The sequence below is a fragment of the Sturnus vulgaris genome, chromosome 13 (assembly GCF_052056855.1).
Source record: "Sturnus vulgaris isolate bStuVul1 chromosome 13, bStuVul1.hap1, whole genome shotgun sequence".
NCBI classification, from domain to species: Eukaryota; Metazoa; Chordata; class Aves; order Passeriformes; family Sturnidae; genus Sturnus; species Sturnus vulgaris.
In genome coordinates, this window is record NC_142255.1 from 1,259,485 (window position 1) to 1,284,327 (window position 24,843).

The following is a 24,843-nucleotide window of genomic DNA, read 5'->3' on the forward strand; positions in this document are numbered from 1 at the left end:
GCACGGCTGCTGTGGGCAGACAGGGCACTCAGCTGTGAGCTGGAGCTTTGTCTGGCCTGGACTCTGGCAAAAACACAACACAAAGCATTTAAGCACAAAGATAAGTCTCTAACCCCTTTCCAAGAGCTCCTTTGACTACTTCATCCTTTGTCCAGGCTTTTCTCCCTGTTCCAGGGCCAGTCTCTACCTCCCTGATGCCGTGACAAGGATGAAGGCCCTTGGCCACTTTCCCAGAAGTTTGCATCACTTGGCAAAGCACTCATGAGAAACAGCTCCTTGACCAGAAGATGGAAACTGGGAACCACTGGACCAAGGGCTGAGCCTGGCAGAGGGATTCACTTTCACCCACTGCTTCCTGAGGTCCAGCATCTTCTCCTGCTTGTCCCAATGGACGTGGCAATGCTTTTGTTCAGAAATCTGCCTCATCCTTTTTAAAATGCATCTTAGGAGGAATTCTTCTTAAACACTCTGTATGATTAATGGATCACATTTTATCTATATTATCCATGGAAAAACTGATGACGGAAACAGGACAAAGTGACTTTTTTACATCTGCCTTCACATCACCCTTGCAAATCCTAACCCCAACCACCCCACTGCTGTTCAAGCTCAAGTTTCAAAAAATTCCTCGACATAAAAGTCTCTATTCCACCATATACAAACCAGACTTGGAAGATAAAATGCTCACACTCCAGACTATTCATGGATTTACTGACACCAGCTTTCAAAAGCATCGTGTTGATGCCCTGTGGAAATAGTTAAGCCCCTGCCATGAGTGAAGACTTTAAGCTGAACAAGGTCTTTAAGCTCTCACAAACTTAATTTAATATGAAACAACTGAGCACAAAAACCCTCTCCCTTTTTTCCAATCCTGGTTCATTTACTGCATTGAAACCCCAACCAAATACATTTCAATGTGGGCGTGGAAATACAGTTATAAAGCAAAACAGAGGAGTCATATATAGCAAAAAATAGTCCTGTCAGTTATAAAAGAATCTTGTGGAAATATTATATTTTAAAGCTGTGTTTTTACATTTTTTTTTGCTGACCCCTAAAATTAAACAAACACAGAACTATAAAAAATAATCTGCATTTCACAAAACCACTGCAGGTATCAAACCAATGTCCAGGAAGAGGATGGTTAATTCTGCTGTGGTTGCTGTACAGGGTAAAACAGCATTTTTCTCACATCCCTGTGTTTGTAACTCCCGAACTCCTCCAGAATACAGATTTTAAACTGTGTGCTTTTTTGCAGAGTTTCATGCCAGAGAAATCCAGGCAGAGCTCTGCAGTGAAGCAGCCATTTGTCCTCCGCCACAATGCTCCCAAAAGAACGAGGCCAATGGATGCCACTTGGGAAAACTCTAAAACCTGAGAAATTTGGAATTTATGGCTGAGTTTTCTGTTCTCTGTCCCTGATAAAGCAGCACAAATGTACTAGTACAGAGTCAATTCTTGTAGCAAGGTGAAAAAACACCATTTCTATTGACATGTAGAGGAATTAATTTTGCTAAACTGCCTGTAAAAAGTGTAATCTGGGTGGGTTTAGGATGAAATTTGCAGCCCAATATTTTAAAAAATAATCGAAGGAGTTTAACATTTACAAATCTTTTAAGTCTTCAGCTTCAAATCCATCCTTTGAATAGGTGCCATGAGGAAATCACATAAAGATAATTTAGACCTCAACTTGCCAAGTCTAGTTTGTGTGTTAATGCTGTCTCTTTATCTAAAATAATATATAAAATTAAAAAGTGTGACTGTATTCATTAGCATATCAAAATTCCTGTGATTAAAAGTGTATATCTGTGAAGATTTTTAAAATTTGGGTGAACTCTGGGTCAGTGAGCACTTCTGCTTGCAATGATGAAAAATGACCTCATGCTTTTCTTAAAATGTCTCAGCCATGACAACATTTAAACACAGAGCATGAGTTTTAAGGACTTTTGGCAAATGATGGCCTTGAAGCTCCGTGCTCTCCAATTCCCAAAGTGCCAATAAATAGGGATCATTTGAGCTGATTTATGTTGCCCCATTGCATGTTGGTGATGTAATTCCACCATGGAGGTATATTTTGGCAATCACAAATAGGTTTGCTTCAAATTTAGGGGAAAAAAATCTTGTTTATTACTCTTTTTAATTTTTTATCTCTTTTCATTTTAGTAATTTCTTTTCATTTACAATATTCCAAAGCTGATACTGTAAAAAAATCTCTTCCCAAAACAGCCCCAAAATCCATCACCACTTCATCCAAAAGGACCACTCCAATCTACATCACCCCAATACACATGATGACCTATTATATAAAGTGAAAGGCAGTGATTTGCTACAAACTTGGAAGCTGGGACCTAAATTTAATGAACTGATGCACATTAAATACATTGCATGTTCAGCAATTCTTCCTCTGCTTCAGGTCAAAAAGCTAAGAACTAACTGGTTGGTTAAATTTGAATGAATTTTCTTCATGGCCATGAATCCTTCATGAATTCAACCAGGAATTTTTCTTCATGGTCATTAATTGTCATAAATTTTCTTCATAGCCATGAGTTCTTCATGCATTCAACTGCAAATTTTTTTCATGGCCAATAATTTAAATTTTCTCCCCAGCCCTGAGTTCACCATCACCTCCACATATGCAGCACATCATCCAAAAACAGCAGCAGGGTGATTTGGGAAGAAATTAAGACCCTTCACAAGAACCAAATGGGAAAAGATTAAAAACACCCTTGGAAATGCCTTTTGATCCACCACTCTATCATCATTTCAAGAAGTGAGATGGACTTCTAGCAATTCCTAACCTGATTTATGGAAGGGGAATGCAATAAGAGGCTCTGGGAGGTTTAGTAATCTCGTTCTCAAGAGAAAGAAAAGTCTCCAACCTCATTAATAAAGGTCACATTTCAGACAGTTTGTAGGGAATCATGAGAACATAAAAGGAACTAAAAGAAATTGAGAGAAGATGAAGAAAAAGAGAGTCAGAGCAAATCTGACCCATGGCAGCTCTGCCATTACCATAAACCAGGAGGTATCAAATAACTTATTCACAACTCAGATCAGAAATAATATGCTACAAATCCTGTCACCAAGCAAGATAAGCCAAATCCCACTGCGTTTTCCCAAAATATTTCACTGTACATTTAACTAAATTTGGATATCAAAGGTCTGATTTACATCTTCCAAATATTTGCTGGACAATATGGAGGAACAACAGCTGAGTGTTTATTTTTCTTTGCCCAGCTTCATCTTTTGATCGTCTCCTTACTGCTGATATCAAATAAACACATATTGGGATCTGAAAATTATCTTGGTTCCCATTGTCCCACTAAGATCAAATCTACACTCACGAAGAAAGAAACTTCTGTATTAATTTTTCTTCTCAATTTCCCCCAAACATACTCTGAATTGAGATGGTTTTGAGTCTTGTTTTACCTCTGCATAATGTGATTATTATAAAAGGAAGCTCTGTGCCCCAAATTCATCATCTGACACTTTCTGAACCTTCGAAACCAGCAGGAATGTTTCAAAATGTATCTTAAAAGTCAGAGGAATATCAGTGTCAAGCATGGGTTGGGATTAATCTGGGACATTTGCCACAGGATGAATCACATATTATTTACCCACTGCACACTTGGGAGTTTCTGAGGTGCTAGGCTGTATTTTGCTCTCATAAATCAGAGACTTGGTCTGTTGAAGTGATATTTTTTGGCTGGTGGATGCCAGGAGGGAGATGTCATCCAAGTGCCGAGGTCTTGCCTTGCAGCAAGGGGGTATTCCCAGGGTTTGGAGAAGCCACTGCTCCCAGTTCACCTCCCAGTTACTCATTGGTGGTGCCCAACCTCGAAACAACATCTGGGAGGCTAAGAAGAACCTGCATCCTCATCTGGGGTTTCTCCAAGAGCGAGCTGAAAAGGATTTCAGGAGGACTGGGAAGGGGCAGGAAAAGCCATATTAGCCATGGTTGGCTCCATTTCTCTGTGGTGGTGATCCTTGGTTGGTGCCTCCATGGCAGCTGCAGAGCCCAGGATGTCCTTGGACACTTGTTGGCAGCAATGTTATTCCTCGAGGGCAAAGGAGCAGCTGTTCCCAGCCCTGCCCAGTCCAGGGAGACATTTCTGCTCTGCCTCTACTGAAACAACCCAAGTTGGGGGCTAAAAATAGGGCTGAGGAGGTGACGTGGTGGAACTGCTCAAGAGAAAATTGGCTGGTCAATGTTTAACGAAGCTGCTTTGAAATGCACATAAATCTCTTCTTTACAGTCTCCACCCCTAAAATGGGGAGGATTTGGGCATTTTCATGATTTCTGGGGAATTTGTGGGAATCAATCCAATTAATAGAGGACTCTGAAGATAAACTGAACTACACTTGTGCCTACTGCAGCACACATTTCCTGTTATTTTGTGCACTGCCCTTCTGCTTCAGAAACTCTGGCCCAAGTACAGCCTAGGATTACCTCCCTGGATCTGGGTACGAGCACATTCCTGCAGCTCAGGGTGCTGGGCATTTGCCAGCATGGATGTGCTCTGGCACAGAGGCAACCCCACTCCCAGCTCCTGGTGCCTGCTGCCTGACCTGGATATTACCATTACGATTTGGGGGGGAAAAAAGGGGTCAGAAACCTGTGAATTGTGAATTCATGAGAGGACACATGGAGGTGGGCGAGAGGGAAGGTGGTTACACTCCATGGGAGTCTTGGCTGGAGGAAGCAGAGGGTTAATGTGCAGCAGCAATGCTGGAAAAAAAGCAGGAATTTGGGTTGTTCTGGCTCTTACCTGCTGAGATTTGAGGTTGTGAACAAAAGTTTAATGGCCCATAAACAGCTACTGTGGTGCCTCACTTTCACAGCCATGCTGAGTAAGCATACACGAGTGTCCTAGACTGATTTGTATTTAAATATTATAGAACAGATAATAATTTTTAAAAAATCATTGGGTCATTAATAAAAATAATTAGCATTTGAGATGCATTTCCTTGTCAAAACAAACCCACTTTTCTGCTTCACCAAATATGTAAACAGTGTGGTTTGTTTTTTCCTGACAAAACTTTAGATGACTTGGAAAAAAATCAGGAAAGGACACAACATTTGTGGTAAAATATTAAACAGAGGGAGAGGCAGCATGTGCAGTCAGAAGGCTCACTGGATGTTATCACTGTAACAACCCTTCTTTGTCAGAAAAGCATATAACCAGATTTCATAGGCATGTTTTTATTTCCAGTCCACAATTACACTGCACAAGCCTTTTTAGGAATTAAATAAAGGAGTGACCACACTGTGAGTCTCTGCAACTTCAGTCCTACGGCACAGTCCAAATGTCAGTGCTTAGTGCAAATCCTCCTTTTGGCAGCTCTGACCTTAGTTTGGATGCACAACCCCCAAAAACCCCACATGCTGCTGGACCATGCCCAAGATTCCCAAGCCAAGGGGAGCTGGAGAGCTGGAAGTGCTTGTGTGCATGGACACAGATTTTGGGGTCAGTATCCCCCAGTCACGAGGAGTGTGGATGAGTACACAAGAGGGTTAGAGAGGATGTCCTGGGTCACAGCATCCAGACCCTGCTGTTGCAGGAAACTTCATGTCATTCTTTCCAATAATTCTTTGGGAAGGTGGTACAGCATTGCACTGGCTCCACTCTTCCCATCGTGACTTTTTTTCCTTTAAATTAATTTTTCTACCATACTACCTCAGTACTTACAGACACCCAGCTCGTTCATCTTTCCTCATGGAGCAACTTCATCAAAACGTGGCAGCAAGAATTCCCTTTATCTTCCCTCAATTATACATGGTCCTCTAGTTTTACACATTCGGAGGAAAATTATTTGCCATTGCTCCTGGAGTGGGTGGGGGCCCTGGTTTTTGTGGCTACAACTAAATCTCCTCCCTGGTTGCTTTGAGCTTATTACATTTAAGGTGCTTCATCCTTCTCAGCTCAGCAAGCACTGCTTAGAATAATGATGTACTCAGTTATGATCCGAGGAAAAATTAACTTCATGTTAAGCAACATGCCTGGATAATGTTTTATCACTAAGTTATCTATTTTAAAAACCCAAGAGAGGAGCCAAAAGAACTGGTGAGATGTTACCTTGGTGCTTTCCTCCATATCCTTGGAGTTGAGGAGTGCATGGTTGATCCTGAACACGATCCAGTCAAACAGGGCACTGTACAATGACTTGGCCATGGAATTCCGCACGGTCACAGCCTGAAACAGAAAAGAAAAAAAGGTGATTGGAAATGATTCCAGCTCTGCACTGAAATGGCTTTTGCTTCTCAAGCTCCCACATCCAATGTTTGTATTTGTCCCATGCCAAAGCTTTCGTCTGCTATTTTAATTTATGCCACGAATGCCAACAGTCCTGACAGCACCGGGAACTGGGTGTAATCCTAGGGCTGTGGGATGTCACCCTGACTTTGGCTTGGCTTCTTTCATGCATTCGAGTGGATGATACATGAAATCACACCACAAATCCCATCACTGGTGGTGAAAGGAAAGAAAATAAATACATACATTAAATATAAATATAATAAATTCACCAAGATCCTTGAAAGGTTTCCTGAGGGAGAAGGAAAGAGAAGTGTAGATATTGCCCAGGAGCGACAGCAAGCGATGTGAAACCATGGGCCAGGATGCAGAAGAGCATCAGCAGAAGAGCTGACACCAGCACCAGCAGAAGAGCTACAAAAGGGGAGGCTAAAAACCCCTCTAGTAAATCTGAGGGTTTCTGAAAACTTGAAGTTTTTCAGGTACCACCAGCGGGAGCTACAGATCACAGCAGGCAGGTTCAGTGCTCCTCCAGCAGCTCTCCCAGAGAGAGGAATACCAGTGCCAAGGAAGGGTCATCCCCACCATGGCTGGGATCAAAGAGATGCTGCTTGATGGGATGAAAACTGAGATCAAAGAAAGATCCCTGGGCTTTCGGACAGGCACCTACATAGAGACCCAGACAACAGGAATTCCTATTTAAAGGTTATCTTTGTTCTTGCTGCTTGGGATTCTTCCTTGGTTTTCAATTATCACCTTGAGTAGAGCTTTGGTATATATTAATCACCTAAAAACTTATGGTACCAGCCATGACTGCTACATTTTGGTTCGTTTTAGCTACTGCAGAAGAATAAAAAAGGGACCAGAAGATTCCCACATAATTATTCCAATCAAACCCTGAACTGTAACAAATCAGTGGTTTGCCACACATTGTCTTGAAATCCTTCTCACCAACACTCCCTTCGAGGAACATCATCTGAGTGGCCTCATGTCACTGACCCCAAGTGAAGGAATAAAGCTCACGTAGCATCATTTATCTTCCATCAGCTTATTCCTCCCTCTTTTTTCCTTGATTTTTGGACACAGCAGCATTTAGCGTGACCACAAGCCATTTTGCCAATGTTTTGCTCTTAAAACGCAATTAAGCACATGTTCTCACTTCCTCTCCCTGTCCAGCTGGAATAGGAGAAAGGATTAACACAGTCCATGCCAGGGGAGGTTTAGGCTGGATGCTAGGAAAAATTTATTCATGGAAAGGGTTGTCAGGCACTGGAACAGCTGCCCGTGGCAGGGGTGGAGTCCCCATCCCTGCAGGGATTTAACAGATGTGTGGATGTGGAACTTGGGGACATGGGCTAGAGGTGGCCTTAGGACTGCTGGGGGATGGTTGGACTGGATGGGCTCAGAGGGTTTTTCCCACCTGAACAATTCCATGGTTCTATGACTGAGGATGCTCACAGCCTCTGTACGCTGCTAACCATAACGTGGTGGCAATAAAAAGTGACATCACGAGGTAACTACAAAATATGGCCATAATTAGCAAGGAATTCCTCACCCAAAAAACAAGCAAAAACAAGTATGTGATGCAAAAAGGTGAGCAGCAGGACGGAGAGGATTTTGGTGTAGCTCAGACCAAAACAGCGCTTTTAAAGGGTGAGCTCTTGAAATGCCTGAGTTCTCCAACAAGGGCTGGAAAGCAGCCGGCATTTCAAACACAAAGAGCCCTAGTTCCCACTAACTGCTTTTTCTTCCCTTTACTGATGAAAAGGGTTTGGGGAGGGTTTTTTTGGCTGTTTTTATTAAAAGCAACACGGGTTGTTTGGAGGGGGGAGGTTGCTGTCTAATTGATTTTTTTTAATGTGCTCAAATGTGAGAGAATATTTCAGTGACAAATAGAATATTCAAGGCAAATTTTCTATCCCTATGCTTCATCTACACTTTTTTTGATTAAGCTGGAAGACAATTAGTGCCACTGTCACACCAGAAAAATCAGTCTCTGGGGAAAGACAAAGGCTGAGATCCAGGAATGCCTCTCACTACCCTAATGCTTTGTCCTGGCATAAACCAGCCCAATCAATTGCTCCAATGTGCAATTAAAAACAAACTCCATCTCTACTTAAAGCCAACAAGAACATCGTTATTTCTCCTACAGCATCATATACAGGTTTATCTTGCAATACTTTTCATTATCTTTTATTAGAGGCTAGAGGGATGTACAGGACTTCCCCCCTGAATGTCCCTGTTTTGTTCTTTTTCTCCAAAATAAACGAGGATATCATTAAGCCTGCATCACTCCAGTGCTGAGGAATGCTGGGAGTGTGACTGCCACGAGTGTCCTGAGAGGTCAGACTGGGAAGTTTCCCTGACACCAGCACTCCCAGCTTCCTCCAGAGTGTGCAGGGTGGGGGATCAACTACTGCTCTTATTCCCAGGGTGGTCTCTACATGGAAAGCTGGGAAGCCCAGGAAGAGGTGATTTCCTTGCTATGCTTGGGTCCCACACTCTGTGGCCCATATCCCAAAGCTACTTTTAGAAGTGATGGTTTAATCCCAAGAGCTGGTAGGAAACTCCTGGCAAAGCAACATACTGGGAAGACAGGGTGGAGCACTTTGTCTTCATCCATTTAAAAAATGCTTGCATTGAAATGAACCTGTTTTAAATAACTCAGAGTTTAGGGGGGGCCTTCCTTTGTTTGAATTTTTAAATTTCATCTCAATAAAATATTTACTTTTTAGAACAGATCTTCACTGACATCACATTTTAAATAAAGCCCCTCGCTATCCTAAACAGATTCCAAAACTACCCAATCTGAAGATCTGAATAATATCAGGGAAGATTATTTCTTTTCAAATTAAGAAGCTGCAGCAGAGCATTTAAAGTAAGATTTTATGCTTTATTTAATGAGAAATTATTTATTTCTGTACTGTTCTACATATCTTAAATGAATTCTAGTCTCTGAACTATATCCCATACATCACATACAACTTGTCTTCAGGTCAACACCTAAAGCTTTTGGTCTCTTCCACAGATCTCCTTATGTGACATTTAGGCAGATCTGGAACATGGTGATACTCATCAAACCATTTTTGTTTCCCTCACAAAGCAAAATAAAAATAGCTGCTGCAATGCCAAAACAAATCTCTGGGGATCAAAGGGAGAGGGACATGTTGCACCCACTCAAAAATATTGCTGATTCCAAACGGAGACAGATCAAACGTGCTTTGACCTGGCATGCAAGGAAATAAGCTACAGACAAGGTTTTAATCGATAGTTTCCTGCTTATCAAGCTAGAAAGGATCTATATATTATTTATTATATGCCAGAAAGTTCACTTGTCGGGTTGGCCAACTTTTGTTAAGATTCTGATGTAACATATTTGAGTTTTTTGTAAGATTTTATTGCCAAATTAATTGTTCTGAAAGTTGTCATGATCAGCATCAGATTCAGGCCACCTTAAAAATAGATAAACTTCTGGAAACATCTTCTGTTGAAAGGAACAAAGGGAAGACAGGCTTAAGAATTAAAATCTGCTTTTGAGTGCTTTGGAACAAGGACTTACAGTTCCAGCAGCAGCAGCCTGTGTTTTAGAGGCTGGAAAAGATGTAATCTTAGGAACCCAAATTTGCTCAAATTAAAAGTCTCTGTAAAACACATTTGTACACATTCAGGAGATTCTTAAGAAATGAGATTACAAAGTCACTAAATATATTTAAGCAAATCTGTCTGCTGCCATCCCACAGCACCCCCTGCTCCAGGCAGATCCATCACTCCTGCCCTTCTGCATTCAGCTGAGGGCTGAAATTTCAAGATGGAATTATTCAAAATATTTGCTGGCACCCAGAAAAACCAGGGAAGGCAAGAGGGTTAAAATCTCCACCAAGTTTAGTCATTGGAAACTACAAGAAAGACATTGTGGGGCTGGATCCAGAGATGGGAAGGGAGCTGGGAAAGGCTCTGGAGCACCAGGAGCAGCTGAGGGAGCTGGGGGGGCTCAGCGTGGACAAAAGGAGCTCAGGGGGGATCTTCTGCCTCTGAAAAACTCTGACAGGAGGGGACAGCCATGGGGGAAAGCCGGGCTCTGATCCCAGGGAATGAGGGACAGGACAAGAAGGAATGGCCTCAATCTGTGTCAGGGGAGGCTCAGGCTGGTGAGACACTGGCACAGGATGCGCAGGGAAATGGTGAAGTCTCCATCCCTGCAGGGATTTAAAAGCTGTGTGGATATGGCACTTGGGGACATGGATCAGTGGTGGCCTTGACAGTACTGGGGAATGGTGGGACTTGATGATCTTAGAGGTCTTTTCCAACCTAATTGATTCCATGATTCCAAGATGCTCAGCTAACTTTTTACAGACATTTTCACATGATTTTGCTGGAAGATCCCTCCACGTTCATTATTGGATTCAGTGTTTTTACTGCTGACTAACCTAACATGAACAAGAGCAGCAATAGCTCAATTTGAGCAATAAAACCTCCAATATTTATACATTTTTCAGACTAAGGAGAATAAACAAAGACCAGAGAACAGAGGATGGGTGAAAGCAAGAGCTGAAGCTCTTTGAAAGGCAAAGAGCAAAAATTGCAGCAATATCCCAGTGACTAAATGTCCCAGGGAGCAGAAAGGAAAGAGATCCCACTGAGTTGGACTTGATGATCCTTGTGGGCCTCTTTAATTCAGGACACTCTCTGAGGACAAAGCTATCAAGATGATGCTGGCAGCTCTGTGGTTTTAGTCACACCCTTCCATAGACATGAGAGACATTTTCTGGAGTGTGGACCCCAGTAGCCACAGTGAGATCCAGAGTGGGACTGAAATACAAGAGACAGACCCTCTTCTCAACGACTCCATCAAACCAACCCACACAAGGACATATCTGGAACAGCAACTGGCCCCTGGTGTTCAGCTTTAAGCATTTTTGACCCAAACAAATCCATGGATGAAGAGCTCTTGTAATCAATAAATACTTCCTCTAACATTTTGTTTCAAAAGAGTCAGGCTAAAATGAAGAACTGTTTCTGTTCAGGGCATTGCTTGACACAGACAATCAGAAAATCAGAAGACCAAACAAAGCAACTTTTGCATCACTTAAGAAAAGCAGGGTATTGGTGCACTGAGCAATTCCTAGTAAGAATCATTTCAAAGTGGCATTTACAAGACAGCTACAGGTCTCTAAAGACTTCAAACATCTCAGCTCATTGAGAGGTTTGTCCATCTTCCCTCATAACTAATGTGGAGAGCAGCATAGACTGAGCCAGGATGGAGGAAAAAGATAGTGGATGGATACCTGGGTTTGGGCAGCTCTTATGATCATCAAAACACAAGTTAATATGACACTTGCACAGCCATGTATATATTGGAGTTTGCCTAGGAGGGTTCTGAGCCTCACTCCATCACTGAAACCTCTGGAGTGCACCTGGCACCACATGCTCCTCTCTAGAAAAGCAAGACCAAAAAACCCAAACCCATTTTTATAGGAAAAGACCCCCTTTTTACACACTCACATTGGACATCACAATCTATTTTGGGTCACTGCTATGAAAAATGCACCTTAGGAAGGGCACAGAGCTCAGAGCTGGGGTTTAGACCCCAGTCCCTGAGCACAGACTCAGTTAATGAGAAGTGGATTTAAGTACAGCTGGAAAGTGAGTGAGTGTGAGCATCAGAACAACTGAAAGCCCTAATGAGGATTAAACACCCGTGGAGTTCATTAACTGTGACAACCCTTATCCCATCTCTCAGCATTATGCAGATCTAGGGAGCACCCATAAAGCTGTGCTGATAGACTCAGCTGGTCAACACAACATTATTGCACCTTCAACAATTCTGGCCAACATAACATTGTAAAATCCCAGTTTTCCACTGGTGAAACCACAGATGTGAGGGCAAGGTCAGTACACCCACTCCAGATTTTCTACAAGCTATGAGAACTAGAAAAGCTTATATTTAAATGACATTTTTCAAGCACTACTCTGGAAAATTCCTTGGCTCTAGAAGAGGAGACTTTTAAGAAGGCAGCCTGACTTGTTAGCCCCAAAGGTGCTTTGCTGTTTCAGTCCACAAGGCTTGCTGAATTGTTGTTCATGGTCCTTTTGACCTCCAGTTTTCCAGCATTTTCCCAGGAGACTGTGTGTGTGTATCCCACTATGGATACTACAGATGCTGTTTGTTCACACTGGATAAACACTTTGCCAGCACCAGCATTCCCTACCAATGCAGTACTCCCCCCCCCCCCCCCCCCAAAAATACAGTTTTGCAAGTAATAGTCCTTGTAATTTTCCCAAGAACCTGCAAGAGCTCCAAAAATTCATTTGTTAAAATAGGAGTGATGTTGATACAGCCATAGGAACTACCTAAGGATTCTTTCTGTCCTGGTGACCCCCAACTCTTCCAGAACATGAGAACACGTGTGTGGCTGTTTCCTGCACTCCAGGAGGAAAACAAGCAACACATTCCCCTTTCAGACTCTTATCAACAAATACTGACAAATTACAGTAATTCCAAGGTGATAAGAAATGTATCTTTCCAGGTGTGAAGTTTGCAGGATTTGGTGTAAAACATAAAGAATGTCTGTTCAATTACTTAAGTAAAGTTGGGCACCACAAAATACATTTTCTTCTGGTGGAGAGAAGAAACAGAGATTCCTCTTGTCTTCAGGAAATCAGATCTGAACACAGGAAGAGAAGAAACATCCCCTTTTCCCTTAGGGTCTTTGATGGGCTTCCTATAATTTCTATACAAGGATGAAAGGTTCTTCCAATGAAATATTTGGGACAAAAAAAAAAAAGTAGCAGTAGAATTCTTCCTCTTCAGAAATCCCTCCAAAAATCATATCTGGATATGTGGTTTTAGTGGCTCTATGGGAACTTAATTTGTTTGCTTTTCTTTTAATACATGGAATAAATTTTCAGCATGTTCTCTGATTAATCAACTGGTGCTCCTGCTCACAGGGATTTGGCACTAAATCCCATGAACCTGTTGACACTCTACTACAAAAATTATTTAGCGAGCTATTATCATACACAGGATTTGATTTTTATTATCATTTGATGTCTGGTTTGAAATCCTTATCAGTCATTCCCATTTTTCCCCCATTTATTCTCTAAGGTGAAATTTGGCCTCAAAATTACATTTGTACTTACTTGTAACACAAATGTCTTATTCCAGTATGACTCAGAGGAAAAAACCACATTTAAAAACCTCTGAATTTTACCCATGGTATTTACCTAGGATTTTCAGATGAAAATCTCCCTCCTTCAATCACTTCTGTGGGTTTGAATGAAGTATTTAATTTCCAAGTAGGGGGAAAATTAGGAAAAGAGTGTATGTGTTTTCTTATTTGCTTCAAAGTACCCATTCAACAAAATCATGCTGCATGCAAGCAAATGATTAAAGGGATCTGTTTCTATTCTAAAAAAAAATTAAATGTATACTTGCTTTTTTTGAAAAAATACATATATTAATATTGCATGGCCACTGTGAAGAGGGATAGGATTTATCCAAGATTAGAACAAGCAAACACAGGAGGAATTCAAGCTCTCCTACTGCACTTGATCTGATCACCTGAAGGGATCTAATGACCAGCAACAGAAGCCAAGCCCCCATTCTCAGTGAGCCTTGGATGTGCAGACAATTGAAAACAGCCCACATAGGCATCTCAGAGATGATAACCTACAGCAATCACTAATTAAGAGATTTTAAAAACCAAACTGAAAATACATTTTTATTTGAGTAGCACTTGGGGGTGCCAGATACTACTCATAGTGCTCATGTTGGAGGAGTAGCAACCACATGTACTAAAATACTATAAAAATCCAGTTTTTATCTCTGACACTGCTACTGCTCCATGAGGGCTGAAAAAACCCACATGGAAAGTGGCTGCAGCTTGGGTTTGTGTTTGTAGGGAGAGAACTGCTGAGGGTGCTTTGCTGGGTCTGACATTCCTGTGCTCAGATGGAGGAGAGATGAAGGAAGGAGAGGCGTAGCTGTGAAAGCTAAATTAGGGAAAGAGCAGAAAGCGAGGAGGATGGTGAGGAAGGAGAGCAGCACCACACACAAAACCTGCTGGAACAGCTACAGCTTGTCATCAAAACTGGGAGAACATTTCTGGGTTTGAAGGAAACAGATAGAAACCTCTCAGTTGCTGGAATCAGACAAGGACTAAATCCCTCTTCTGGTCCAAATGCAGGTTTGTGCCTCATTTTTAGAATCCCATCATGGTTTGGGTTGGAAGAAACCTTAAAGATCATCCAGTTCCACCCCCTCCCATGGGCAGGGACACATCCTGCTAGGCCAGGTTGCTCCAAGCCCCATCCATCCTGGCCTTGGACACTGCCAGGGATCCAGGGGCAGCCACAGCTGCTCTGGGCACCCTGTGCCAGGGCTCCACCAGCCTCACTGGGAGGAATTAATTCCCAATATCCCATCTAACCCTGCCCTCTGGCAGTGGAAGCCATTCCCTGTATCCTGTCCCTCCATCCCTTGTCCCCAGTCCCTCTCCAGCTCTCCTGGAGCCCCTTTAGGCCCTGGCAGGGGCTCTGAGGTTTCCCTGAAGCCTTCTCTTCTCCAGGGGAGCACCCCCAGCTCTCCCAGCCTGGCTCCAGAGCAGAGGGGCTCCAGCCCTCAGAGCAGCCCTGTGACCTCCTCTGGACTTGCTCCAGCAGTTCCACATCCTTCTGATGTTGGGGACCCCAGAGCTGGAGGCAGCTCTGCAAGTGAGGTTTCACGAGGGTGGAGTAGAGGGGAAGAATCTCCTCCCATGCCATGTGTCCTACTCTATCCATGGCCAGCAGGAGGAACACACTAATCCAGGATGAGAACATTGTGATATTAAAATATTTTAAATTCTTTTTAGAAATTAGAAAAAAAATAATTACTAGTGGCTTACAATTTCTTAGAGTTGCAAGTAAGCAAGTAGCTTTGACGGACTTCCTTGTCAACCTGATGATATGTTGACATTGGAAAATTGTCTCTCTGGATAATCTTATTGAACTGACTTGTCCCATCAGGATTTTTGGGACAGTGTTAGAAATCCCCTTAAAATGCCTCAGACTAATACAGACTGGCAGGTTGGAGAAGGATCTTTGTCCAAGGAAGGTGATTGTGAAGGTACCACTTGGCCCAAGGTGATCGTGGAAGGTACTGAGAAACTGGTACAAGAGGAGGGAGAGCACAAGAAGAAGTAGAAAAAAGGTGTAACATAAAATTTGAAACTAATACCTAAACCCCCTCTATGAATGTGAGAACTTTACACCTGATTAAGTGACAAAATCCTGAAGTTCCTTTGTGTTTGAGCGTTACACAGCATTGTATGGTAATGACATTACAGGCTATTTTTTCTCATTGGAAAATCCACCCATAAGGTCTGGAAAACATCACTGACACTTGCATCTCTTGGCTAAATCTCTTGTCCATTGGCAGGACAACCTGCTGCCTCCCTGTGATGCCGTGACACCTCCCATCTCCAGGGTGATAGTGGAAGGTTCCTGCCAGAATGTGGCAGCCAGCCAGGAGGGTGGGAGCCAGAGACAGTGCAAGGCTTCAGTGCTTTGTTGTTGTTTTTTAAAGTATTACCTTTGCAGGTACATTTATAGAACTAAAGGATAAAAATGAACCTTTATAGGAATGTTCAAACTACTTTTAAGCAAACTTTTCCTCTTTTTTGTTGTAATAAAAAATTTAAAAATGCATTTTTCATTCCTTTTCTTTCAATGATGACTGTCAAGATATTTTTCCTCCTCCTTAATTGTACATGAAAATCATTAATAAACCTCTTTTGCGGGCTAAGGCCAGAGTGGTGCATTGAAGATCTGAATTCTCTTAGGGAAATGACCCGGGAGAATGCCAGGATTTTAGTAAGATATTCAGATAAAATATGAGTGTGGAAAATGACATCATACTTCTCCTGCCTGAGCATGATATAACACTCCTGGATGCCAAGTCAGGGATTAAGCTCGAGTCTGATATCCTGCAAGAGTGCTCTCCTCTGGGTGTTAAGCCTCTGTTTTAAAAAAACCCTAATCCTGCTTGTCTCAGCCCATGCTCTGTGAGCCAAGGGGGAACCCCAAAGGATGCCCAGTTCATCCCAGATGCAGGACATGGATGTGGATAGAAACCAGATGTGTTGGGCCACAGTGGGGAAGGGAGTGGAATAGCAGGAAAGCACAGTTCCCTACACACACGGATGACTCAGGACTCACTCAATGGGCTGAATATAGTGGTAGATCCATTTTGGGTCATGAAAAGCTCAGTGTGAGCTGTCCGTGTTCTCTGGCAGCCCTGAGGGCTGATTCTCCAGTGTGGGCAGCAGGAAAGGAGGATTCTGTTCCCTGCCCTGCTCAGGTGAGACCCCACCTTCCAGCTCTGGGTCTACATCAGGAGGATGGGGAACTGCTGGAGCAAGTCCAGCAGAGGCCACAGAGATGCTCTGAGGGATGGAGCCCCTCTGCTCTGGAGCCTGGCTGGGATTGCTGGGAGACCAACCACTCCCATTTCCATCCCCATCCCAGGCCAGAGCCTGCCTGCTGTTTATTTTTAGAGATGATTTCAAGTCTTGTCTCTGATATTGTAACTTTGCAGCTGATGACTGAACAAGCTGCGGTTACACTTTTCAGAAACAGTCCCCAAGTACAGTCAGGAGCAAAGGAAACCAACACAAATCTTGTTAGAGATTTTCTCCAAATCCCAACTGCAGAGCCAGGCAGTTACGAGCATCTTCCTAAAAAGATTTCACTCAGAACCTTTGGATTTGGGCTCTGTGGTTAGAAAGTGTCATCTGTAACAAATCAAAACTAAAAAGAAAGGGAAAAAAACCACTCTCTTCCTGAAATTAAACCCTTCCAGAAAACAAGGCTGCAGTTCTCACATCTCCAAGAAGATGATGAAAGGAGACACGTGAGACATCCTTTAGGGAAAGGTGCTCACACAGAGCCATCCTGAGCCCACCACAGAGCTACAGGAGAACGCAGCTCCCAGGCAGCCAAGTCTGAAGGGTCCACTGATGACAAAATGTGTTTTCCTCCACCTTGGTGCATCCAGAGTCTGTTCTGCCAATGGCACAAACTGAGCTCTCATTCCACCTGTTTTCACAGTGAAACCAGTACAAAAACCGATTAATAAATTACTTTGTGGCATGAGAAGCTGTGTGACTTGATGTGAGGAGGCCACATTTAGGGAAATTTCCTCAGCATTTACAGGCACAACGTACCAGGATCCTCAACAAGGTGTCCAGTTGATGACCAAAAACAGCCCTTGAGCCTTTAAAAGCCAAATTCTGCCTTTAGATTGGTCCTTTCCAAGCAGAGGGCAAGTGTAGACAAACTTGTTCTGCCAGTGCACCGTCATCATCATTCCAGGTTATTTTTACCTTTTTTTTTTTGGCAAGGTTCCTCAAAGAGAAGTTATTTCTCATCACACCTCAGCTGTTAATGCTCTAGAGGCAAAGTTTATGCAACAGACCCTAGCCAGCTACAGAACTTCTACAACTACTCCTCCTCCTTCAGCCACTGACCAACAGCCCTGGGCTGAGGAAAAAAATCAACCTGAATTTATTCAGATTTGGTTTACACAGGAAAAATCCATATTCCAAACAACTGTGGCAAAACAACATCCCTTGTTGGAAGAGCTGCCTAACTGACCCAGGAACAGTTTGCATTCCTTGAAAACTTGTCACATGATTTTAGTAGAAATGTAACCAAGAAAGGTAACTAAAATAACTCTGTGACATTAAAGCATCTTTTGAGTAATCAGATGTAATTAAAAGAATCCTTAAAAGAGTTGAGGATGGATTTGATTTGAAAGGGCAGCTGGAGTGGGCTATAGGCAGAGCAGTCCATGGAAAGTCAGCATTTCCCTTCCTAAAGTCCTGATCCTGGACTTTGTTCAGGAATTTTGGAATCCCGATGTCTTCCTTGTATTCCCAGACATCAGTGCCAAATGAATAGCAGGAGCACAGTTAACACACAGGAATTTCCATGGTGGCATGGAGCAGGAGAGTGACTGCAGCAGCTTTTGCACATGAGGATGTGCATTTCCAAGGGAACAGAGAGAAACCTCACCCCACAAATGGGTATCTTTTGAAGTTCTACCCTGCCAGCTTGCCCTCATGTCCTGAAGCAGAGACACTTGCTTGGCTCTTAAAAGCTTTGTGTGGTTTCAGTTTTATTCCATTAATATTTTTCTGTGGATTCTGAATCCACACATCAACAGAGCAGCTCTTCAAAGGGCCTCTGCTGAGCTCCTCACGTTAATAACCCGTGATGACAACGAGTCTCCTCAGCTAATGGGTTTTGGGATAAGTGGGTGCTTCCAGCAGTTCTGCTGCTTTCTATTCCTTTAAGTGTCCCTGTCCTTTTACCTCAAGACTGAGAATTTTCATTTCTTCATGCTATTAATTATTTTGTCTTCTTCCCGCTTTCTCTCCTTGAATATTTTCGGGCTCGCGATTAATTGCAACTATGATATTTTCCTTTTTTTTTTTTTTTTTTAATATCTTAGGTAATGTTCTGCCATTTGGCCCTGGAACTCAATTTCTTCTCCCTTTTAATGGGCTGAAAAAGGCATCAGCCAGTCCCACTACAAGGATATAGAGCATGAAACATCACTCAGCTCTTTGCTGGAATGAAATACTTTTTCGACTCATTACAGTTCACAAGGCTTCTCTAACTTGTGTCTCTGCCAATTAACTGTTACTGGGCTCAAAATTAAGTGTTTGTGCTGCAAATGAAATGTTCTCCCCAGTTTAAAGTCCTTAACACAGCAAAGTTTATCATCCCAAATAACCATCCTGTGACGGTCGTTCCAAGTGTCTTGTATTCCTCAGCAAAAATTCATCCCAGGTGAAGAAGGTCCAGGTAAAGTGACACTTGACGATGTGAAAAAATAAAATCTAATGGTAGAAGATGTGCCTGGCCCACCACTCCTGGGCAAAGGTTCTCTCTTCTTCTCACAAAGGACACAAATCCAACTCTCCTCCCACTCCAAGAAGCCTCTCTGGCTCTGCTCAGCCAGCACAAACCCAGAGAAAATGAACATGAGAGGATGGAAGGAAAATGGTATCAAAGCTGTGGAGACCCCAGTGAATGTTTCCAGAAGATCTGGACTTTCCTCTCCTGCTTTGTTGTCACCCAAAATACAAGTTTCAATGCTTGTCACCCCCTGCCTAGTCCTGCACGTCTCAGATTGTCAGGAGCCTGAATATTTTGGTTTGTAAATCTGACCTGAATTGCATCACTGCTTTTCTAACTAATTATGAGCTGATTTCACACAGACTTACAGCTATTCCTATTTATGCAGAATAAAAAGCATTTCACAGATTTAATTGCAATTTGGGTGCTCTGGACACAGTCATAGAACAATCCCATGGTGACCTTCCACAGCCATGTAACAACAGCATGGAGCACCCAGCTGCCAAAGAGCATCTGGCCTTTAGAACAAAGACATGATCATGGAATGCCAGGCAGGTTTGAGTTAGGAGGAACCTACCAGGTCATCCAGTTCCACTCCCTGCCATGGGCAGAGACACCTTCCCCTAGGCCAGGTTGTTCCAAGCCCCATCTAACCTGGCCCTGGACACTTCCAGAGATGAGACAGCCACAACTTCTCTGGGCACCCTGTGCCAGGGCCTCACCAGCCTCACAGCCAAGAATTCCTTCCCAATATCCCATCTGACCCTGACCTCTGGCAGTGGGAAGCCATTCCCTGTGTCCTGTCCCTCCAGGTCCTTGTCCCCAGTCCCTCTCCAGCTCTCCTGGAGCCCCTTTAGGCCCTGGCAGGGGCTCTGAGGTTTCCCTGGAGCCTTCTCTTCTCCAGGTGAACACTCCTAGCTCCCCCAGTCTGGCTCCAGAGCAGAGGGGCTCCAGCCCTTGGAGCTTCTCCATGGCCCCTTCTGGACTTTATCCAGCAGCTCCACATTCTTCTGACATTGGGGAGCTCAGGGCTGAGGTAGCTCTGCAGGTGAGGTCTCACAAGAGCAGGGCAGAGGGTCAGAACCACCCCTCTCCCTGCTGCCCAGGCTAGGGGGGAGTTCAGGGCTGCTGGCCCAACATCTGTCCCCCAACAGCTGCTTGCACTGCCTTGCTGGAGGTATAACTCAATCCCTTTCAGTTCCCCTGAATTTTCAGACACTCGTTTTCCACTTATAATTCTGAACACATATTTGGTTAAATACAGGGCATGCTTATAGTGAGACCCATCACATCAAACAACCAGCTCCCAGCAGCTCTCCAGAATTAAACAAAGGCAAGAATCAGGTCAGTTGTTGACCAAGAAGTTGTCTCACATCTTTTATTTCCCTTCTGTTGCACAATTTCACATCAGATTTCTCCCAAAAGTGTGAATTAGCTTCCTAACCCTTAGGGTAGAATGTCCTTGATCACAAATGGCTTAAAATTATAAAGATTCGTTAAAATAACATCTATTAGCAAAGTCACTTGCTTAAGAAATACCAAACATATTGGTTAAATAAAGTTAATGAATTGAAAACAGAATGGAATTTTTTTTTCCTGGAGGAAAAAAACAGGACTCGCTAACAGATGTACTTACTTTGATAATGAGTTTTTTCTCATTGGGTGAAGACCAGGGAAAAATTGCAGAGACTGGTGAAAAACAGACAAGAAGGTGCTGGACACCAGCCTGATAAACAGAAGAGATGAGATGGAAACCAGGCAGGGATGCTTGCAGAGCTCAGCCACAGGCTTGTCTCCATGATGGAAAGGGGATGGAACCCCAACCAAGATGGATTTGAGAGAGTTAAATGAGAGGATGAATCAAGGCATACTCTAATGGCCTTAGAGACCTGCAGTGAGCAGAGATGGAAAAAACCTGAATTCCTTTCATTATTTAGATAGAAGCAGGAAGACAAATGTGGCTCAGGAGAGGAGGGCAGCTCCTCGCATGGATTAAGATGATACTCAGATTACAAACAGGATCAAGAGAAAGCTTTTTAAGAACCCTCAGGTTCTCCACAAAGATGTGACTGAAGTGCTCAGCTCCCTCATGTTTCCTACCAAACATCAGTCAAGTCACTTGATATTCAGTGCATCTTTTTTTTTCCTTTTGAATACCTGAATTGTGGCTTGTGAAGCTTTCCTACCTCAGTATAACTGCAAAAACGTACATAATAATATATTAAAAAAAAAAGCCCAGAGCCTGGAGTTGAAGGGCACTTTGGGAAGGACAACAGCAACCCACAGCATGTTACTTTGCTGTCATTAAAATCCAAAATCCCATTTTCCCCTTTTTCAGCTCTCTGCCTGCTGTATTTTACCTTATCAAGGAGAAGATGGCTGTGGCTGCAGAGACGCCCAATGCTCAAGACAGATCTGAATCAAAATAGTCCAATCACCACTACTACCCCTGATGGTTCCACTGCTCCCAGACTCTTTTCCAAGAGTCCTTCCCATTGCTAAATGAAGTGGAATTCTCCAGCTCGCTGTTACCAAACACTGCACTGTGATTTCTCTGGAAATCCATAAAGTGCTGCTGGCTCCATTAATGCACCATCTTGCTCCTGATAAAGTCTTTGGCAGCTGTTTTGGACAACAGCCCAAGACCTCAGCACACAAGTGCAGCCTTTCATGTCTGTGAGGCCTTTTTCCTAAGTTTATCAATGGCCTAAAGCTTCTAAACCTTTGTGCTCTCCCAAACTGCACAGTCATTTCAAACACTACATTAAAACAACATCCAGTGCTATAAAAGGAAAAATAGATGGTTCCAGGAGGCAGCTCCATGGCAGATGAGCCAGTGTGGCTCAGGAGATAAGAGGCAGCTGCCAGAGATGAATATAAGCATTATTTATGAATGAGGTGTTGTTGATTGCCAGAGGTGCTGGAGGTGCAGTCAGAGAGGTGGCAGCTCCCCTGCAGGGTCTCAAGTCAGGCCCATGTCTGCCATCAGTGCCACAGCCTTGAGAGAAAAAACAAAGTAGTCTTGATTTTTCCCTGCAAAACCAGATCTCCCCTTGACTGCCCCCTCCTTAATTTCAGAAAGAGCTGTAGCTCCAGTGACACGGGGATGTACTCAAATGTTAATACCATGGTCAGACACAACCTCTAAACAATAGACCATGAGTTACTGAACAATGAGAAGAGCTGATGGCAGGTTATGCTTTGTAGACTCTTCCTGAAAAACCACATGCTCATCCTATAATCCCTGTAACATCTCAAGGACAGGCACTGACTATACACCATGAATCCCATCCTGGTTTGGCTCACAACTATTTATTTGCTCCTATCTATGGCCCTGCTTGAGCAGGAGCTGCTGCCACACATCTTGAACACTCCTTGCTAAAATAAAGTAAAATGAAATCTCTTTGCTGAGAAGAACTTGCTCAGCTGAAGACAATGGCACCAGCAACTGCTGGCACCCAGCAGGCACCAATTTTAATTGCTGGAACCCCACCTCCTCACTGGACTTCAGTGTCACATTTAACCTGTTACCTGATCTACATCAAAGACTGAGCTGGGAGGGACCTTAAAGTCATCTCATTCCACCCCCTCCTATGGGCAGTGGCACCTCCTACTAAGCCAGGTTGCTCCAAGCCCTGTCCAGCCTGGCCTTGGACACTTCCAGGGATCCAGGAGCAGCCACAGCTTCTCTGGAAAACCTGTGCCAGGGCCTCATAGGGAGGAATTCCTTTCCAATATCCCATCTAACCCTGCCCTCTTTCAGTTTGAAGACATCCTGTTACTCCATGCTCTTGAAAAACTCACTCTGGGGACTTCTTGTAGGTCCCCTTCAGGTGCTGGAATCCAGTCCTAGGATCCTCCAAGATCATTCATCAGAATAATTATATGTGGGCAAGAATCAAAAAGTCTTGACTTTATTAAAAGAAACATAGGGTCGACAAAGTCAATATTTCTGCTTAACTTTAAAATGGCAAATTATTCCTGAAGGAAAAGCCCAACTCAACTCCTGGGGCAAAGCCATCATGAGGCAGTCCTAAGAGAGGAAGTACAGTATGAATAAACAGAGAGGAGTTGCAGCTTCTCCTTCAACACTGCAGGCTTCCAACTGATGGGAGAATAGAAGGTTTCAGGGAAACCTCAGAGCCCCTTCCAGGGTCTAAAGGAGCTCCAGGAGAGCTGAACAGGGACTTGGGACAAGGACCTGGAGGGATAGAACAAGGGGGAATGTCTTCCCACCGCCACAGGGCAGTTAGATGGGATATTGGGAAGGAATTCTTGGCTGTGAGGCTGGTGAGGCCCTGGCACAGGGTGCCCAGAGAAGCTGTGGCTGCCCCTGGATCCCTGGAAGTGTCCAAGGCTGGACCATCCAGTGCTTGGCCTGGCCTAGTGTCACTGCTCATGGCAGGGGGTGCAATGAGATGAGCTTTAAGGTCCCTCCTAACTCAAACCCATCTGTGATTCCATGATGTCCATCCACAAGTTGTCCCCACTTTGCAGTACCTTCTACCCAAAACATGCCAGAATAAAAGATGCAGTTTTACCCAAATTACTGCAAAGATGAACAGAACCAGGACCAGTCAGTCTGGTATCAATTCATAACTGAAGGAGAATGTTTCAAGCGAGCTGCCAAGCTTTCAAACCACTGTTTCTGAAAAAAAGCCCCAAACCACAGGACTGTGTTTCCAATCAGTGCACAAGAAGAAGGCAGGAGCACACAGACAGCCAGGAATGTGACATCACTGCAAATCCAACAAAGGCAGTCTCTCCATGTGCAGCTCGGGAAAGGGGAAGAGAAAAGGCTTGGCTTGGAAAATAAAACTCCAGTCTCAGCTACAAAGTACCAAAGGGAAGGATCCCTTCAGGCCAACTCTGCCCATTCAAGACTATTGAGGGGGGGTGACAGTTGTCACAGCAGGACCCTGAGGGCACAGATCTTTCAGGAGCCAGGCTGGGATCATGGAATGATCACATTCACTTTCCATGAAAAGCATTTCTGAGTGGAGTTGTCATCTCCACATACTCCAACACTGATGAAAGGGATGGCAAATGTCAGCCCCTGTGTTGAGCACAGAAAGTGAAACATTCCAGAGTGGAGCAGATGCACATAGGAATCTCATCAAAGCTCAAAACCCATCCCAAACTTAAATCTCAAGCTTTTTACATGGAATCCCAGACTGTTTGAGCTGAAAGGGATCTTAAAGCTCATCTTGATCCATCCTCTACCATGGGCAAGCCCCATCCAACCTGGCCTTGGACATTTCCAGGGATGTAGCATCTACCACCTCTCTTGCAACCTGAAGACTGGTAGATCCAACCTGCTCCTCTTGATGGTGTAAAGAAGCAAGGACATGCCAATATGGCATTATGCAATCCTTTTTTTGAGAGCCTGTGGAGCAGAGTCTTTTCCAGACAAACTCCACTGAAACTTTCAGCGTACCAAGCCATGAAAAAGCCCACAGGCATCTGAAGAATAAAACAGCTGCTGTATCCATCAGGAAAGCAGCTGCCCGTGAGCTACAGAGGTCATGGTAGGAGAGCCATGTCTGAAAATCCTCAAACCCTCAATGGCTCCATCCATTGGAGCCAATTATAATGCTCCTTTGTTAAATACACAGGAATAACCAGCCTGATGATTCCCAAGAGTCCAGTGAGTCACGAGTGGGGATTATAAGACATCAGTGGTCTTTGT

The 24,843-nt window shown here is 43.6% G+C and overlaps 1 protein-coding gene across 9 annotated transcripts in view; it reads right to left on the reverse strand.

Annotated features, from left to right (window-relative positions):
- Nucleotides 1–24,843, reverse strand: part of MYO9A (myosin IXA) — a 174,393-nt gene that overhangs the window by 65,281 nt on the left and 84,269 nt on the right. For all 9 annotated transcript variants that reach the window (XM_088172833.1, XM_088172836.1, XM_088172835.1 and 6 more), the window contains one exon: nt 6,075–6,191. In XM_088172833.1, the coding sequence (XP_088028959.1) occupies nt 6,075–6,191 (117 nt within the window). The remainder of the gene's footprint in view (nt 1–6,074; nt 6,192–24,843) is intronic.